Source organism: Pleurodeles waltl, chromosome 1_1, assembly GCF_031143425.1.
Source record: "Pleurodeles waltl isolate 20211129_DDA chromosome 1_1, aPleWal1.hap1.20221129, whole genome shotgun sequence".
Classification (NCBI taxonomy): Eukaryota; Metazoa; Chordata; class Amphibia; order Caudata; family Salamandridae; genus Pleurodeles; species Pleurodeles waltl.
The window spans coordinates 980,615,043-980,634,527 of record NC_090436.1 but is presented as its reverse complement, the minus strand read 5'-3'; the positions used below and the strand labels follow the sequence as shown (position 1 = coordinate 980,634,527).

At 42.3% G+C, this 19,485-nt stretch overlaps 1 protein-coding gene across 3 annotated transcripts in view; it reads left to right on the top strand.

The window, feature by feature from the left end:
- The window catches only part of GAR1 (GAR1 ribonucleoprotein), a 41,130-nt gene extending 22,244 nt beyond the window's left edge, over nucleotides 1-18,886 (top strand). For all 3 annotated transcript variants that reach the window (XM_069230252.1, XM_069230251.1, XM_069230253.1), the window contains exons 5-7: nucleotides 3,145-3,280; nucleotides 11,293-11,388; nucleotides 18,449-18,886. In XM_069230252.1, the coding sequence (XP_069086353.1) occupies nucleotides 3,145-3,280; nucleotides 11,293-11,388; nucleotides 18,449-18,459 (243 nt within the window). In that variant the 3' untranslated portion in view covers nucleotides 18,460-18,886. The remainder of the gene's footprint in view (nucleotides 1-3,144; nucleotides 3,281-11,292; nucleotides 11,389-18,448) is intronic.
- Nucleotides 18,887-19,485: the final 599 nt, after the last annotated feature.

Sequence of the window (19,485 nt, the reverse complement as noted above, 5' to 3'; positions counted from 1 at the left end):
AGAAACCAACAAAATGAGGTATTCATTTTGCCATGAAAACTATTGTTGGTGCTCTAAAAGGTAAAATTATGACATATTTCCTATAATGCTCAACTATTTTCGTTATCAGTGTTGGAGGGGGACTGAATGTTGAGTGAAATGGGTACTTCCAACAGTAGTATCCGGTTGTCAGTTGATTCCCCAGTAGTGTACTGTCTTCAACACCATCTCTAATTGACAGCTAGTGCACTGACATTCTGTAGCTGTGATTAGCGTGTACAACAACTGAACACAGTTTTGCTGGAATCAAAGGTGTGCTCAAAGATGTTTCCCCGCCAAGGATGTTGTAGTAAATTGAAACAATAAGGGTTTTCTTTTTTCATAGAAATTATGGTTAGTGCTCTACAAAAGTAACATGAGAACCCATTTTCTGTGTGTTCTCGTGTATCTTCATCGTCCATTTCAGTAAAAGATTCTGCCATGGAGAGTGAAACATATATACTTATCGCCAGTAGTAGTCTGTCAGTTAACTTCCTAGTAATCAACTTCAGTGTCACCAGAGTTCCAATGAACCATCTAGAGCACTAACATGTTGTACTGAAGACAAAAGTAAGCACTCCTGCATGCAATTTAGTCAGAATAGGAGTTTATTTTTTAAGCCTTTCCTGAGGAGCATGCTTAAGTAAGTGTGCTCTAAAAGGGTAAATGTAGTTAAGATGGTGCTGTCTTCTGTAGTATACCATCTCCTTTCCACATTTATTTACTTAGTCTACCCATTTAACAGCTCCCTCAGTTTAAAATATTAACATTTTGTTAGACAAATCGGTAGGCGGACTGATTGGGATTCCCATCAAATGTATATGTTTTTCAGTGAACATATATATTTACTGAAAAAAAAACTAATTGTAAAGTGATGTTCTAGTTAAGGTTTTAGCACCTAACCTATGGTTATTTAAAAAAAAAAAAAAAAAACGCTCAGAAATGAAACAAGCAACGCTTAATGTGATATAGTTAAGGACTGGAATGGAACCCTAGCTAACAATAAAAAAAGCCATTGAAATACTTGAGTTCCAGTTTAGTGAAATAGCTATAGCTTGCACCCCATCATACACTGCTTATGACATTACATCACTGATGAACTGTTAAATGATATAATTAATGGCATCACTCATGATGTCTTAGCCACTAGTTAGACCCTGCCTCTGATCCACATCAGGCTTTGGACTTCGTGCCTGTGCCCGTGGAAGGCCCTGCATCCAACCCTTCACAAGCATCAAACGACCACTGCACACAATTTTCAGCTACGTCTAGGACAAGTTTGACACATGGTTTAGTCTTTGGCCAGGGACTGATCCCACCTTTCCACATGCGGCCAACTTCCACTCTGCACAGACTATGGACATATACAGTGTGTAATGATTACAAAGCCTGCTGTAGCACCTGCCCCTAAATCCAACATGTCATAAAGGTTGTGGGGGGGGGGCTTGCGCTCTGTCCAACCCTTTGAATGTGCCCAACCCTCTTTGTGGCCATGCACACACACCTCCATGATCATGTGTGACACTACTTGCTCACTCTGCTGTCCTTCACAGCAAAGGTTGACCAAAACATTCTATTGTTCAGTTGTCCGGAGTCCACAGTGCCCTTCCTCCCACCCCCATTGCATCCATCCTTTATGTGAACAAAAGTAAAATACAATAATCTCCATAAAAATGTTTCTCGTGGTTCACTTATAAATATCCAGTTTCTTTTGCATCTTTGAGTTCATGAGAGCCCAACCATTGGTTTAGGTTGTATTACTCCTTGTTCACAAAGCCTATAACACTCTCGGAATCCTTGGCTGATCTCATTAGTAATTTTAGCAGTGTTGGTATTTAAATGTAATCAGTGATATCTACACTGACTCCATTTATCAGGCCATAACTGATAATATTTAAGGTCATAAGCAGTGCGCAATGGGGCATAAGTCTGAGTTAATTCACTAAAATATAACTGGCGTATTCCAGTAGATATTGTGTGTGTTTTTTTGTGTTTTTATTTGTTAGCACATATCTCATTCCAGTGCCTAACTATTACATCACTTTCACCATAATTTTTTCTCGGTGAAAATGTTTTAATTGCAGGTATTGACACAAAGTTAAAAACAAAAAAATGCCACCTCTGAAGCTTTGGTGCTGTGTGCTTGCAATAAAAAAAATGTTACGTTCAAATACATTCACTGGTGTTGCTGTTTTTAGTAGTGAAGAATTTTAGATGTGAAGACCTTGTTTTGCCCCACTTTTTACAGTATTATTTGTGAAGGATGAAAGAATAAGTCACCACCTAACCAAGTGCTCAAATTGCACATAGCCATAGTGTAACAATAATTTGTAGACTTTATAAGAGCAACTTAAAGATGGAAAACAAATCACCATCTAAATGGCACCCGAAGTGCAGACAAAATAAAGATCCAATGTTTAAAGTTAAAATAAAATAGCACACTGGGCCAGCTTTTTGATTTAGGAGAAAGATGGCCGAGGAATACTGTGCCTAGGCTTTGTGCAGTCACTTAAAGTGAAGGGATCCAGTGGTTGAAGAGGGCTGCACTTTTTCCCATGCTGTAATCGGCAGGAGCCAAGTGTGAATAGCAGTTTAACAGATCCGTGAATAAAGCCTGCTGTCCCGAAGCCTTTCTGTGTATGTATATTTTGGATGCATGTCTGGCAAGACAGCTGACGTTGTCTCAAAGGTAGGACTTAAAAGGGGGCAGGGCCTGAACGCTTTCTGTTTGGTGCATGCCAAAGTTACCTTGTCCTTAACCAAAAAATAAACTTTAGTTGTAATGCCATTCCTCTGTGCAGTTTTCATTAGCTGTTTGCTTATTGGTGCTGTGTTTGAATCTGTGGGCTAATCTATGTTTCAGAAGATGATTCACCTTTAATAGTGCAGATTTTTTATTTTATTTTTTATTTTAAGAATTGTATACACCATTCCTTACTTCTCCTTTCGAGGGGAAAAAAAAAGTCCATACAGGCTTATGTCTGCTTTAGGTGGATGGGTTGGGGGGGGGGGGGGGGGGGAGGCATGCTTGTGGCTCGTAGATAGATAACACCAATGACACAGAACTATTTGAGGCATGTATCTTTCTATTTTGATAATTTCTTTTTCACTCTTTAATCTTTGCAGTTCTTCATAGACCCGATGAAGTTGCTGCCCTTGCAAAGATTCCTACCCCAGCCCCCAGGACAGAGAGGTGGCCGTGGAGGAGGCAGAGGAGGAGGGCGAGGGGGAGGAAGGGGTGGTGGAAGAGGATTTGGTAGAGGTAAGTTGTTTCATAGTATGTGTTATGTATGGTAGTGGTAAAGGTACATCTTTTACATGCTCAATTTCATGCATGTAATGCGGTCAGTGACTTTTGTGTAACTCTGAATTGTTTACTGTTCACCACCATAGACCTTTTTATTGATACTCCAGCTTAGTCGCTCCCCTTATTTGAAATTCATGGAACACAGTTCAGTTTTTCAGTCTTCAGAACGGTTTACTGTCAGGGTTGCAGTAGAGAACAGGATCAAGTTATAAAACGTCTTGTTGGATAATACCACTTGGAAAATTAACTGGTGCGATTAATATGATATAGGAAATCGGGCTAAATGGAAAGTCAGAATGTGTGCAAAATAAGGATACCTGTATCACAACGTATTAAGCGCATGGCTACCCTAGAGTGTCTTGGTGCTGAGTACGAGAGGGAGTTTACTTGTTAAAAACCTCCTTTCTAAAGTGGATCAGTATAGGTAGATCTCTGATGTGTGAGGGAAGACTATTCCAGAGCTTAGTGGTTCCTTTGATAAAACGTCTGCCTCCCCGTTTCAGTTTGCGGACTCTGGGAACCCTCAATGCTTTGGCCCCTGAAGAATGCAGTTGTCTGCTGGGAACATACCACTCAGAGTGCTTCAGGAACTCCAGGCCAACTTAATGGTGAACACCGAAGCCACCTTCAAATAAAAACATTTTTTAACAGGGAAATCAGTGTGCACCGTAAACATTATCCATCTGTTAAGAGTCCCTCTTCATCCTACTTGACATAAGGAATACCAGTAGTTCCAGAGGTTTGTCAAACTGGACTGAGAAAGCTAGGAGTCCAATGAGATTGCAATGTTTGCTTTTTTTAAGCAGACAGGTAGTGTTTGAAAACATAGGTTAGAGGAGTCTGGGAAACAGCTATAAAATGAATCATGGAGTCCCCCTTTTCAAGGGCACTTAAATTATGGGCACTTTAAACTGTTTAAACATGCCAGCTGAGACATGCTTGATGCCCTCTGGAGACCTGGGTGTTGTCACACTGAGATCTCTTTATCCAGAAGAATCCTTTGCCTTCTCAAACACACCGAAGTAGTTTCAGATTGGACCAGAGCAGTTCCTGCTAAATGTGAAGTTGCCTAGGTGAGATCTGGCCAGACTTTCCAAACCCACCCTGTTCCTCCTGCATGATGGAGTTAACACTGAAGATGCATAAGTGAACGGAGTGTTGTAAAATGGAAGGTTAAAGCTAATACAGTTTAATGACCTCGTGTGTGTTTGTGTGTGTGTTATTCATCCATAGTAGCTAGTTCCATGGGACAAGAGCTACGTTTTGGCAGGCTGTGGTGATAAAAATGTGGTGGCTCATCAGTCACACGGAAGGTGATGGGTGGAATGCTTACAAATAGTCTGACCACTGGCATTCGCTCGGAGTAGCATTCCCACCCACTGTTATCTGCCCACTGACATTCTAGACAAAGGCCCACCATAAGCAGATGAGTACTGATCCTGCTCCTCTTGGGAACAGTTTATTCAAATGTTGCTGTTGACAGTCATCTATGTACACATCAAAATTTAACACTGTTGGGGGGGGGGGGGGGGGCGGGGGGCGGGGTGGCTGCATAGTCCCAAGAAGGGCAAGAGCCAATATATATCTGCAATACTAAGACTGGTTCAAGGAAGCGCTGAGTAGCTGTATATGGCCTCTACACTCAGTCTTCCGTTTAGACGGTGGCTAATCGATATGATGGAATGGGGATTCGCAGAGGAATTACATATGAGGGTAGCCAGAAATAATAAGAGGTTGTCATAGGACTTGGCAGATCAAACCAATATGTTGCAGTCTTAGACAAACTCACATGAGGGCACCTCCCACAGGGGATTGATTTATCTGCTGTGGGGGAGTACCAGGACAATATGAACGATTGGTTTCTCCAGCATTAGCAGTAATTTGATAAAGTGGTGAACGATGTGGGAAGAATTGGGGTATGTGGATGGCGTTTGGATAGATAATATTGACAATGTACTAAATGACTTGTAAACAGTAGCAGACTACTATGGGAATAATTCTCTTCCAAGGATGCTTTTTGTGTGCTGTTGATATATTATGTTAAAAAATAATTAAGATGGCAACATAATCCAAATATAACAATGAAAAACATATAATTTTATCCATTCAGCAATAGAAGAAAGAACGTCTGAGTGCTGTGAGCAATAAGAAAAGAGGTCTTGTTTGTATTTGAGGCTTGTAGTTGTTTATTTTAAAAACTTTAAGCTATAATTCCACGGAATGGCAGAAAAGTGTATAATGTAGTAATTCTCTGGTGCTATCTCATCAGCCTCTCTCCTCTTAACATAAAATGAACTTTGTGCCACGTTTATGTTTTCATGTCAGGTGGGTAAGTAGGCTACCTTGAACATGTTGGCCCTCACAAATTAACATTGAACTTACTATGCTCCAAGATTTGGCCAAGAGACTGTTTTAGTTTCTATCAGCCTCTTCTAATTACAACATATATTTAATATTAATAGCAAGAAGAGGCTTGGCTCAGTCTCCCTGAGACATTGATTTAATTTTTGGACTGTCAATGAAATGATTGTTCATTCACTGGATAAGATGCATAGATATGGGAAATATACCAGCCCTTTGAGCCACTGGCTTTGTTGGCACTGTCAGCCTGCTTGTATAATATTAGTCTGCTGTGCAGCAATTTTTATAACTGGAGTGCTACTGATGCTGAATGACTGCCTTTTACTGGTACATTGCAGCCTAGCAATGGATTGGGAGAAATTTGAGACTATTTCTAATGCTTTGTTTGAGGGTTGTTTAGATAAGGTGTTGCCAGAGAGTCCTTAAGCCCAAATGCTTTCCATAAGACGACACTTACATCCTTCTAAAGCCAAGGTTGCTGGCTTTGTTTTTTTGCAGCTCTGTGCTTCAGGCTCCACACACAAGTTGCCTTTATTTAAAAATACTTTGTTTTGCATGTATCTACCGATATTTGCTTTTTTCTAGTGTGTGTGGTTAAGGCAAAGACTCAAATGATCACAGTATCCCTCCCCTTAGCTTACCTCAACAGTGGTAATAAATTGCATACTGCTGCCTGCACATTTTAATATATAGGTCATGCCTTAGAATACTTTGTGTTTTTATTTTAGAAAAACGTATTTAACCAAAATTAAAATGTATTCAATGAGATAAATCGCATCTAGGAGGCCTTGTGACTACCAGGAAGAGTTTTCCCTGTGTAAAGTCTTTGACGTGTAATTTCTGCTGAAATGTGGTAATAACATGTGTAAGGAAATGCCTCCTTGGCATGGTTACCCCCTGACTTTTTGCCTTTGCTGATGCTATGTTTTGAATTGAAAGTGTGCTGAGGCCTGCTAACCAGGCCCCAGCACCAGTGTTCTTTCCCTAACCTGTACTTTTGATTCCACAATTGGCACACCCTGGCATCCAGATAAGTCCCTTGTAAGTGGTACCCCTGGTACCAAGGGCCCTGATGCCAAGGAAGGTCTCTAAGGGCTGCAGCATGTCTTATGCCACCCTGGAGACCCCTCACTCAGCACAGACACACTGCTTGCCAGCTTGTGTGTGCTGGTGAGAACAAAACGAGTAAGTCGACATGGCACTCCCCTCAGGGTGCCATGCCAGCCTCTCCCTGCCTATGCAGATATAGATAAGTCACCCCTCTAGTAGGCCTTACAGCCCTAAGGCAGGGTGCACTATACCATAGGTGAGGGCACCAGTGCATGAGCACTGTGCCCCTACAGTGTCTAAGCAATACCTTAGACATTGTAAGTGCAGGGTAGCCATAAGAGTATATGGTCTGGGAGTCTGTTTTACACGAACTCCACAGCACCATAATGGCTACACTGAAAACTGGGAAGTTTGGTATCAAACTTCTCAGCACAATAAATGCACACTGATGCCAGTGTACATTTTATTGTAAACTACACCCCAGAGGGCACCTTAGAGGTGCCCCCTGAAACCTTAACCGACTATCTGTGTAGGCTGACTGGTTCCAGCAGCCTGCCACACTAGAGACATGTTGCTGGCCCCATGGGGAGAGTGCCTTTGTCACTCTGAGGCCAGTAACAAAGCCTGCACTGGGTGGAGATGCTAACACCTCCCCCAGGCAGGAGCTGTAACACCTGGCGGTGAGCCTCAAAGGCTCACCCCTTTGTCACAGCACCACAGGACACTCCAGCTAGTGGAGTTGCCCGCCCCCTCCGGCCACGGCCCCCACTTTTGGCGCTAAGGGGCCGGAGGAAACAAAGAAAACAACAAGGAGGAGTCACTGGCCAGTCAGGACAGCCCCTAAGGTGTCCTGAGCTGAGGTGACTCTAACTTTTAGAAATCCTCCATCTTGCAGATGGAGGATTTCCCCCAATAGGATTAGGGATGTGACCCCCTCCCCTTGGGAGGAGGCACAAAGAGGGTGTACCCACCCTCAGGGCTAGTAGCCATTGGCTACTAACCCCCAGACCTAAACACGCCCTTAAATTTAGTATTTAAGGGCTCCCCTGAACCTAAGAATTTAGATTCCTGCAACTTACCTGAAGAAGAAGACTGCTGAGCTGAAAAACCCCTGCAGAGGAAGAACAGAAGACACCAACTGCTTTGGCCCCAGTTCTACCGGCCTGTCTCCTGCCTTCCAAAAGAAACCTGCTCCAGCGACGCTTTCCAAGGGACCAGCGACCTCTGAATCCTCTGAGGACTGCCCTGCTTCAAGAAAGACAAGAAACTCCCGAGGACAGCGGCACTGCTCCACAAGAACTGCAACTTTGTTTCAAGGAGCAGATTTAAAGACCCCTGCAACTCCCCGCAAGAAGCGTGAGACTTGCAACACTGCACCCGGCGACCCCGACTCGACTGGTGGAGAAACAACGCTTCAGGGAGGACCCTCCGGCAACTCTACGACTGTGAGTAACCAAAGTTGTCCCCCCTGAGCCCCCACAGCGACGCCTGCAGAGGGAATCCCGAGGCTCCCCCTGACCGCGACTGCCTGAACTCCATTTCCCGACGGCTGGAAAAGACTCTGCACCCGCAGCCCCAGCACCTAAAGAAACGGAACTCCTGTGCAGGAGTGACCCCCAGGAGACCCTCTCCCTTGCCCAGGTGGTGGCTACCCCGAGGAGCCCCCCCCTTGCCTGCCTGCAACGCTGAAGAGATCCCTTGATCTCTCATTGAAAACCATTACAAACCCGACGTGTGTTTGCACACTGCACCCGGCCGCCCCGCGCTGCTGAGGGTGTACTTTTTGTGCTGACCTGTGTCCCCCCCGGTGCCCTCCAAAACCCCCCTGGTCTGCCCTCCGAAGACGCGGGTACTTACCTGCTGGCAGACTGGAACCGGGGCACCCCCTTCTCTCCATTGAAGCCTATGCGTTTTGGGCACCTCTTTGACCTCTGCACCTGACCGGCCCTGAGCTGCTGGTGTGGTAACTTTGGGGTTGCTCTGAACCCCCAACGGTGGGCTACCTTGGACCAAAAACTGAAACCTGTAAGTGACTTACTTACCTGTTAAAACTAACATTACTTTACCTCCCCCAGGAACCGTGAAAATTGCACTAAGTGTCCACTTTTAAAACAGCTTATTGTGTTTTATGTGAAAAGTATACATGCTAATGAAATGATTCAAAGTTCCTAAAGTACTTACCTGCAATACCTTTCAAATGAGATATTACATGTAAAATTTGAACCTGTGGTTCTTAAAATAAACTAAGAAAAGATATTTTTCTATAACCAAACCTATTGGCTGGATTTGTCTCTGAGTGTGTGTTCCTCATTTATTGCCTGTGTGTATGTACAACAAATGCTTAACACTACTCCTTTGATAAGCCTACTGCTCGACCACACTACCACAAAATAGAGCATTAGTACTATCTCTTTTTGCCACTATCTTACCTCTAAGGGGAACCCTTGGACTCTGTGCATACTATTCCTTACTTTGAAATAGTGCATACAGAGCCAACTTCCTACATCATGGAATTTAACTTTGCCCTGAAGCACCAAATGTGTGACTGTGCGTTTATTAGTACAGTTGTTCTAAATAAAATATTATAACACATTTATTTGTATTGTAATGGCATATTTAGTATATGTGCAAAGTGTAACATGCTTTTTATCACCGTTGAGTGTGCTGAGGAGCCATGACTTGACTCTCATGATGACCCTCCCATCTCTCAGTTATAGCTACAAGCACTAGTAGTAGGATCTGTAAAATCTTCCCTGCAATGTGTTAACAGCACTGGATCTAACCTTTGCAGAATTGTTAGATTGTCTAAAACTTTTATTAGTACAGTTGTTTCAGGTCACATAATTTATTTGACAACATTAATTCTTATATGTATATGGGTTTAGACACACACACACATGCTATTTCAGCGGTAAAGCTGGATGGGTGTCTTCTAGAACTACTTAATAAAAGCGGAAGATATGCTCACACTGATACAAAAGCAGACATGCTTCTCCGCAGTTGGATATTTCATAATTTATTGGTCTATTCTTCGGGAGCAAACACTCATTTCGGCATGTGATCAAGATCCACTTTCTTTTGTATTTGTGTGAGTATGTTTATTTTGATAAAGCTATTTATTTATCGCTGTACCTATTACTTGGTGATGTAGTTATAGTTAGGTCAATAATTACATAGAGAATGGCTTTTTAGGTTTGCTTATACCATTGGCACCCTTTGGTGAATCCTCGCAAAGCATTCCAAAACAGTGCTGTGTTTTTTTTTTTTTTTTTTGTGTGCCTAGTTTGTCCATGGAAAGTTTTGGGGTGATCAGTTAGGTGGGGGCTGAGGAAAAACGGGGCAGGGCCCCAAAACAGAAACTACCCATGCATTTTTCATAGATTTCGTTGGAAAGCCATGTCACAAAAACTGCTGAATAGAATCACCCGAAATTTGTCAAGGTGCTAGATCTTTGTTCAGAAAATGTGATTTTTGTAAGTTTGTATAAATCCCCTCAGTAGTGCTGGAGAAATTAAGCTCCAAAAATATTTTTATATAGGGACAGTTGGGGTCGAGGGACTCTTGTGAGAGTCAGCTGAAACTACTTTAAAAAACATTAAAAAAAAAAAAAAAATAGAGCTTCTGATTGGCCCAAGGGGCTTTATATTTTTTACCCTTAGACCATCTTGCTCCAGCAAGAACAAGGCTCTGACTGGCTGCCTGCAGCATGATAAAAAAAAATATGCTGGAGTTCGCCATTACAGGCCTTGAGGACTTAGTCGGCTGACCTTAGGGTGGTTTAATAAATAGTATAAGAGGGACAGAGTAGGGATTTTTTTTATTTTAATGTAAAGTAAGATAATACTATTCCTACCTATGAAGTCATTTTAACCTCTGGGTTTTTTCAGTGAATATATAGTTTATATATATATATATAATGCTTTTTAACACTTAATTTTTATATTCACAAGTTATACAACAAACCAGATTTTTTTTAGTATGATTATAGTGATATATATATATAATATATATTACATTACAGTCATGGCTGAACTGTTGCTTGCCAGTGTTGTTTTTTGATTGGTGATCGGCTTGCAGAAGCCTCGAAGGTGCTTGAACTAACCTACCTTGCTGAAAACGGTAATCTCGGTACTTCTAGTAAAACGTTTTCCTCTTTGCTTGATTCAGAGTTGACTTTAGAGGCACAGTTAATGACTTGTTAGATCCCTACAGTGGTTTACTTTTGTGGCACAGCAGTATTGCATCCTTGAGTCAGACCCTACATTTTAAGTTAAGTAGCACATGCCTTGGTCATCCTTTTCGTCTTCTCTGATCAGACTTTATCTGGTTTCAAGAAATGAACAGGCTGTAATGCATCGTCCATGTTGCTGGCCCGAGACTGTTACGGTTTTCACTCTCAAAATCACTATACATGTTGCTGTTCCATGAGAGGCTTTCTTTTATTTCCCCTTGTTTAACAGAGAGCTATTATATCCTCAGATCTGTACAAACCTTTACCTATTTTGCTTTAAACAAAATCTGCTATGTTTTAGTAATCAAACATGCTATTTTTGCAGGCGGCGGCTTCAGAGGTGGAAGAGGAGGTGGTGGAGGATTCAGAGGCAGAGGTGGAGGTGGAGGCAGAGGTGGAGGTGGAGGTCGTGGATTCAGGGGTATGTATGACAGCTTAGCACAGATTATTCACTTGTTGGCTATTTTAGTGGTATGTGCCCCTAATCAACGGTATTTTAAAAGACTATTTGTGGCCTTTCCCTAATATGATCCGTCTTGCCTCCTGCTGGCTCATGACCTTTCACATCAGTGGACCTATCTGTGACTTGTGCTACTTAGACCCTCTGAATCCTCTATTGCAATTTTAGAACCGATCAATAGGCTGTTTGTATGCAAAATTATCAAGTGCTCTATTTAAATCAAACCAATATCAATCTTTCCTCAAAATCTACAGGACAAAATCAATAAAATTTGACATTTCCTTCATTTAGTAAAGGTATGCTTACCTATATCGTATAAATGAATGGGTTTTGTGTATAGAACGATCTCTCTTAGTAAAAATCGGACAACTTGAGGTTTGCCATGAACTACCAGGCTTCTATTCTAGCCAAACCAGAAGTAAGATGATGAATGCTCTGATGTGCCACTTTGACTTTTAGTGTTAACAAACTTGGCCTAGGGCTATCTTGACTTCCACCCTGTTAGATAGAATCAGAGCATTCAGTGATCAAACTACACGTTTACAGAAATAAGATTGCACTTAATTTCAGTTTCCGCTATCGGCGTACAAAATACTCAAGCCAGCTAAAAAGTCGAATAAATATTAAAAGCAGGGCAAGCACTGGCAGTGCCATTGATCCTGCTTTGCTCGTGATTTGTGGCTACCACTTTTGACTTTGCCAATGCAGGATGTTTTATAATAACTTGGTGAAGGAAAGTGCCTTTTTTTAACGTGGTTACCCCCCCACGTTTTGCCTGGTATCTGATGTGATTTCAACTGAAAGTGCACCGGGGGTCCCTGCTAACCAGATCCCCAGTGCCAGATCTCTTTCCCAAAACTACAGTTTCCGCAATTGGCGAAACCTTTAGTACCCCCTGTAAGTCCCTAGTAAACGACACCCCTGGTACCTAGGGCTTGAGGTACTAAAGAGGGTTCCTAAGGGATGTGCCACCCTCACCGTGCACGTCAGACTGCCGTCATTGCAGGCTGCATGTCTTGGTGAAGCTAAAAGTGAAAACATGACATTGCACAGCCTTTGTGCCATATCCCCTAACACTGCATGCAATATATGTAAGTCGACCCTTTAGCAGGCCTTACATCCTTAAGGCCGGGTGCATTATATTACATGAGATGGCATTCTCGGACATAGTAAGGTACCAGTGAAGGCAGTTTAAATGCATGTGCTGGGCACTGGTCAGTATGAGTTCCCCAGCTACATGATGGCTTCACTGAAGATAAGGGTGTTTGGTATCAAACATCTCATATTGGTGAACCCACACCTATGCCAGTGTTGGATTTATACATGCATGCACACAGTGGGCGACTTAGATGTGCCCCCTGAAACCCTACTAGCCTCTGATGTGTTTGCTGACCAGTTTCTACCAGCCTGCCACCGGAGACACTGTTCTGGACCCCTAGGGTGAGAGCCCTCTGCTCTCAAGAGGTCCAGAAAAAAAGCCTGTCCAGGAAAAGGGTGTAATACCCCCTCCCACAGCCTTTTTAAGGTGGCAAACTTCAAAGGGCTGCCGCCTTTTAAATGAGAATCTGGCTTCCCTCACAATAGAGGAAGCCACCCCCGTCCAGAGCCCATTTGGCGCCTGGACATGTGGGAAAATGAGCTAGTCAGATAGGGATGCCACCCCCATAGTTGTACCATCCCTAAGGTGGGCTACTGCCAGATGGACACAATTTTTCAGAAGTAACCATAATTGTGAATGCGTACTTGGGAATTCTGGGACAGGGTTATACCCACTTCCCACAGGAAGTGGTCATGTAGGGGGGGTGTAGTGAGCCCGAGGGTCAGTGGCCCATTGGCTATTACCCTCCACACCCTTAAGGCCCCTAAATTCAGTATTTTGGGGATCCCCTGGCACAAGAGAAGCATATCCTGATGACCTAAGAATACTAAGGGCACCAAAGAGCCACAGCAAGAGGAGAAAAGAAGCAGCTGATCTGCTACTAACCCCACCAGCATGTCTGCATCCCTCCTTGAAATCTGCACCAAAGTGACTCGTCTTGCAGCTGTGACTCCAGAAACCCAGGAGGACTGCCTGCTTTCGAAAAAAGACTGAACACCATACCTGTTCTCCAGCGAACTCCAGAAGAAGAGACTCTGAAGCCTCTGCAACCACCAAAACCTGGCACCTGAAGTCAGCACTGCACCTGCTGTCTGACCACAGTTGTAGTGGACCACCAGTGCCAACAAGGTTCTCCAGCCCTCCAGAGTAGTTAGACTCCTCCTGGACTCACCGACGAGGCAAGCAGCCACCTCCACCACGAATGCTCCGGTAAAGAAAACCCACCTCCTTAGGACACCTCTGCACCGGTCTTCCCCAGAGCTGTGGAGAAAAGGACCAAAGGTGCCCCTCTGTGCCTGAGCATCATGAGGAATGAGCTCCGTGGTTTGTTCAGCACGACTGGCGTCCTAGCTAGAGCCTGCTGCCTCTTTCCGCAGTCACCGATCTTCTTAGGAACGCATTGGTCAGCCGACGCTGTTTCGCACTCTACACCCCGCCACCCCTTTGCCATGGATGGTGTACTGTGAGTGCTGCCTTGGATCTTGCCCACTACTCACCTTAACCCCAGGAGATAGGTCTTGTAAGTCACTCTACTCTACCTGTTTTCAGATCTTGCTTTTCCTCCAATGGGATAACATTGCAGAACTCAAATTGCTCTGTCCACTTACTAAAGTGTAAAGATACTTGCTATTTTTATAAATTGGTGTGAATCTCCTTTTTGAGTCGTGTCTCTCATTTATTAACTATTGTGTGTATTTGTAGATGTCTTGCTCTCCTGTGTGTTAAGCCTAAGGCTGCTCGACCACACTAACCCTAGATTGAACAGGGCTTGCTATGCAATCCCAAAGTGCTCTCTCACTGGGGAACTTCTGGACCCTTTACACAGTATTCCATACCACATAAAGGGTAAGTTTTCTACACTTTGGAAAGACAATCCCAGTGATCAGCCATGTTAAAAGAAAGAAATACCAGATGGAGGTAAAACGCCAAGAGAAATGAGGAGTGGTGGAGGAAGCAACTGGCGAGTTGGAGTGGATGGTCAATACAGAGCACAGAGGGTCTGTAGTGTGAAGGGAGAAGCAAGAGCACACACGTAACCCCATTGAGACTCAAAAGCGAAAGAAAATAGTGCTTTGAATGTAAGCAGTGGAGCGATACAAGCTTTGAATCATAAGGACAGTCTAAAAGCTATGCTGGAGGCGGGAGGAGGGCACAGGAAGGAAATCCATTGAAGAAAGCATATGAGACTGACAAAAAAGCCAACCAAAGATATTCAGTAGGCTGATCCGAATCACACCAAGTATTGGTATTGTTTACTATAGGTATTGCCACAATATTCAACTAAGTTGTCTGTAGGTGAGACATGAATAGCCAGAAACGCCGATGGTGCAACTAGCTGAGGGGCCAACACAGATGCAGTGTGACAACATATGCAATACCAAAAGGAGCTCATTTGGACTTTCTATCTTTTGAGTGTGACAGTATGGCACCACTTGTATAGACATCAGTGGCCCAGTTTATATTTATTGTCAGAAATCTGCAGGCACTGGGACCAACGTTTTCTGTTAATAAGCCCACTTTGAAAAACAGCACTGGCAATGCTAATACGCCTGACTTTGAAGGAATGTTGCATGGTATTGCGAGTACTATGGGAATAGATATGTATTTGTGTGGAAGCAAAGAACTGTAGAATAATATTGGTGCACGTTAAAAGTTCAGATTACAGATACACTTATGTCAGACCTAAAAATCTCTGTTGGGTAATGACTGCCCTCCTCCCGTCAGTCCTGCGGTTAGAGAAAAATAACCTAAATTATCTAGTTAACGGAGACAGTTTAAAAGCATTTCAATATCATGTGTGGTGCCCCTAAAAGTTTAAGTTTAGGTAGCTGGATACATAAAATGATCGCAGCTACGTGGAGGTCAAGCACTTTTATTGAGGCACACAACTTCTGCCTAACCAAAACATGTACTTCTGGCATAAATATGTGGGCGAACCAAAGCTCCATTTTATTGATTTCCCTAATTGGCCACAAGTGTGCTGTCAAGCCGGACCATAAAGTGTCACACTTAAAAAAAACGGTAAAATCGAATTTTGTGAGCTTTAACTAGAGACCCACCCAAAAAAAACTTTTAAATGCTCTAAACAAATCAGCAAATACAATAACACCTGGAGCATGTAGCAACCAAAGCCAATATTTTGTCTTGTTTTACAGAATAACAAGATTTTTAAATGATTATACTTACATTTTTTGCACATGCAGTGAGTGCCCTATGAATATCACATGCCACACTTCACACCGATTTAGAATTAATGCAATTAATAATGTGTATTTTTTTTTTTTACTGTCACACTTTCACTTGCGGCTTCAGTAACTTGATTCCACCTGCAGAAATCCGAAGTGTTTACTACATCAACCTAGTGGAGTAGCTGGCAACATTTGCACGTATCTGGTGTTCTAACATCTAGGATAAAAAATCCATAAATATCCATTCAATTTTGTGGAAGTAAAATCTTGGTTCAAGAGTCCCAGTGTTGGGGGACCGTGGGCGAGACAGATGTGAACATTTTGTCTGTTTAGCATCTAAGGTAACTGTACAGGGGTTGAATAGAACTTGAAGCTCACAGTATAAAATGTATTAACTGAACAAATGTGAATAAAATAAGAGACTCACCAAGTTCACAATTTTAGTGAATCTTTATTAAATGGCGGCTGTTTCGCACCCTGCCACACCACCCCTGTCCCACCCATCCCACCCCCAATACCGCCCACCGTATGTGTCGTAATTTAGAAACACTTTTGAGAGGCAAGGAATAAGCCAACACATAGCCAAGCACTGGCGTAGACGTGTGCCTCAATAAAAAAAAAAAAAAATAGCAATCTTAAAATTCCTCACTGGTGGTAGTTATGTTATAAAACTGCTCTGCTACACATCAGTTTTGGATTCAGCATCCTGGGTTTCCACAGCTGTTGAGATTCTTTCAGTTTATAAAAAACAATGTGCTCCTACATGTATATTCCATCTGCTGTATTCAGTGGCATGGATCACCTGCCTTTGTTTGTCTGTGCATCCACTGTGACATCACGTAATCCTTTGCTTGGAGATGCATTTATTGTAATGGTCCATTTTTAACATCAACTTCCTAGTCTTTTCCAGTATCGTAGGGGACAGATATTAGTGTACCTACACTATCTGGAGAGGAGAATTTCAGGAATAGCCTTTGGCCTTCCATTCTACTTCTTAACACATGCCCTGATGCAGTCCCTTGTTTAGAGGGATGAAACACATTGCCTGATGTATGCTTGATCACTTTCCCAAGGAAATATCATGAAGAAAATTAATTTTTGCCTGTAAATTGATAATGTGTACTGTATTACACATAATATGAAAGATATGAGCGGGAGTGGAAATTCACATTGTTCTATTTGAGTAGACCGTTGTCATGCCCTGTTGCTACGTTCAAATAAATATTGATTATATATACATTGATGTTTAGTTTATGCTGGTGGTTGGAGGTGGTGTGTACCAGCACTCGTTTTTGCAGACCTGAATTAATTTTTTTCCATCAGACTTTGATCAAGGACAAGAGAAAAGGGAGAAAGAAGGGAGAAGTGAAAGATAGGAAAACAGTGACAAAGAAAGACAGGGATGTGTAAAAACCTGCAAGAATAAGAGTGAGAAGGAGAAAAGAAATGCAGCACGGTAAAAGCAAGAGGCAGACTTAGCATTCCTTAGTCCTGGTGTTTGGTAGAAATATTTTGGACTATCGCTTCTCTCCTTTTTGTTTAAACAAATCCAGCTGTGGAATGCATTAGCGTTGTAAGTCTTTCGTGGGGGCATGCCACCTGGGTTAATACAAAGAAATGTCGAAACATGAATTTGCTGTTTAACCCCTGGGTGCTGCATGAAATGATAAATTACATATTTAGGGTGGCTGTGATCAGTTGAAGCATTTGACAAATTTGCACTTGGATCACAAAAGTAAGTGTCTCCCAACAATAGATGGGTATAAGGGGGTATCCTCAAGAAGATAGTCTAAAAATTACCCCAGAGAACCTGCAGGATGCTACAAGGTGTAGTAAGAGGTATAGCGATCATCTACTTATGCTAATATCAGTGTAATCTATCAATGAGCACTACTGGGATACAAGCCTTTTTGTGACTTATTGGATGGATATTTATTGTATAAAATCCAAATATACATCGAAGGAATAGGCACAATATAGACTGTGCGCATATCCACTTCTGTCTGGCACACAAACACTCCCAAACTGCCTCTATTGCACAGCAAACTGTAGTTTTTTTCCCAGCTTGCAAAGAAGAACTCAAGCAATCTTTCTCTTCTACAGGCATAATGTATTTTTTTGTTTTGTTAGCAAGTTTTTCCCCAGGAATTCTGTCTTCTGAATGATGTAATGACTTCCCCCTAAACAACTCCGAGTGTAATATTCTGTTCATGAAAGGTACATTAAACCTGGAAATTCTAATTCCAATCAGTGCTTATTGGTAGGCGAAACTTGCAGATCAAAGGGGGCAACTAACAACTGAACAGACTATTGCTCTCACAGACAGAATGTAGGATCACATTCTGTCAAATTAATAACCGAACAGCTAATTGTTTGCTAAGTGGTGCTGTATAGTTGAATAAGGGGTTACTGCTATGACATGTGGCCCCATTATCTGTTTTAGGCTGTTGCTTTGATGCTTTATAATTGTAGACTTTGTGTCCTGTAAACAGGAAGTTTCATCCTCCTCCCCAGAACACACTTCCCCTGTTGCTCGTTATTGATTCATATAACCCTGTGAGTAGGCGGCAGTTTAATAATTATTGCCTAAGTTGTAAACCTTGCATCTAGGCTTTATTATAGCTGAAATTAATTGTTGGCTTGGTAATTGTTCTTGCCTTATATTAGAATATTTGGAGTGTTGTTCTGCAAGCCTTATATATTACTTAATATTTTTTTGTTGCTTTTTGAACAGGTGGACGTTGAAACATTTATGGACCGCTCTGGTGTAAAGCTGGACCTATTACAAATCGCTCTGCCTGAGTAACTTATGCGACTGCCATATTCTAATGGCACTGGACTGATACAGCCACTGTTTGCATGTCGTTACATGCCAAAGAATTGTGTAGTTGCTGCTGCACATATAAGCAAAGGCATTTCCTGAAAGTGAGGAGTAGGAACAATTTGATGTTCTGCTCCTGAATTTCTCAAATTCCCTCACTAAGTGGACTTCTTTTTATCCTTCACCCGTTTCTGGAGGCAGTTTCTCATCAATGTTGTGTTTTTATATCCTTCATAAGTCCGTGAAACTTAACTCTTTGAACAATGAAAATGAGTTTAAGGGACCAGTTGTTAGTCCTTGGCAAACTGCGACACCAGTCTCATCCTCAGTAAACAATTTACTTTTACAGTACTTTGGACTTAGTGTATTTTTGGAAATTTTGTGCAATGTAATTCGTTTGACAGAATATTGTTGCTTGGTGAAGGTGATTGAAAAGGGCTCGATTCTACTCGTTTATGGCCAGCTGTCATCAGCTTGTCGGAGTGGAAGGTGTAGCTGCTGATTTTGCCCCAATTATTTGCAAGGTTCCTGGTTAATTTAAACTGTCCAATTGCTTTTAAACCTGCAACACTGTGGGGCTGTTTGTGCCCCTTGTTTTGTTTACAATGCCCAAGTAGGCTTATCAATAGGAGGTGTTTTTCTTGAGTAACCCGGGAGAGAGTGAAACATGGATGGCCTTTTTAACCCTTTGAAACTAAATCCTGACTGGCAAGTTTCTCCTTTTATAAATGTCTGGTTAAACAGATAAGCTGGTATGGTATTGCTCTATGTTGGAGTCATAAGTGTTGACTAAGAACAACTTGTTGTGCTCTCTGAACCTCTTTTGTAACTAATATACTCTAGGATGCTGTGTCAGTCTCAATACATGATTGGTATCTCTATGATCTCTGAGATGTCTCTTCACTCTACAGTGTTCCTGCTCTAGCATATATCCTATAGCAGTGGTTCTT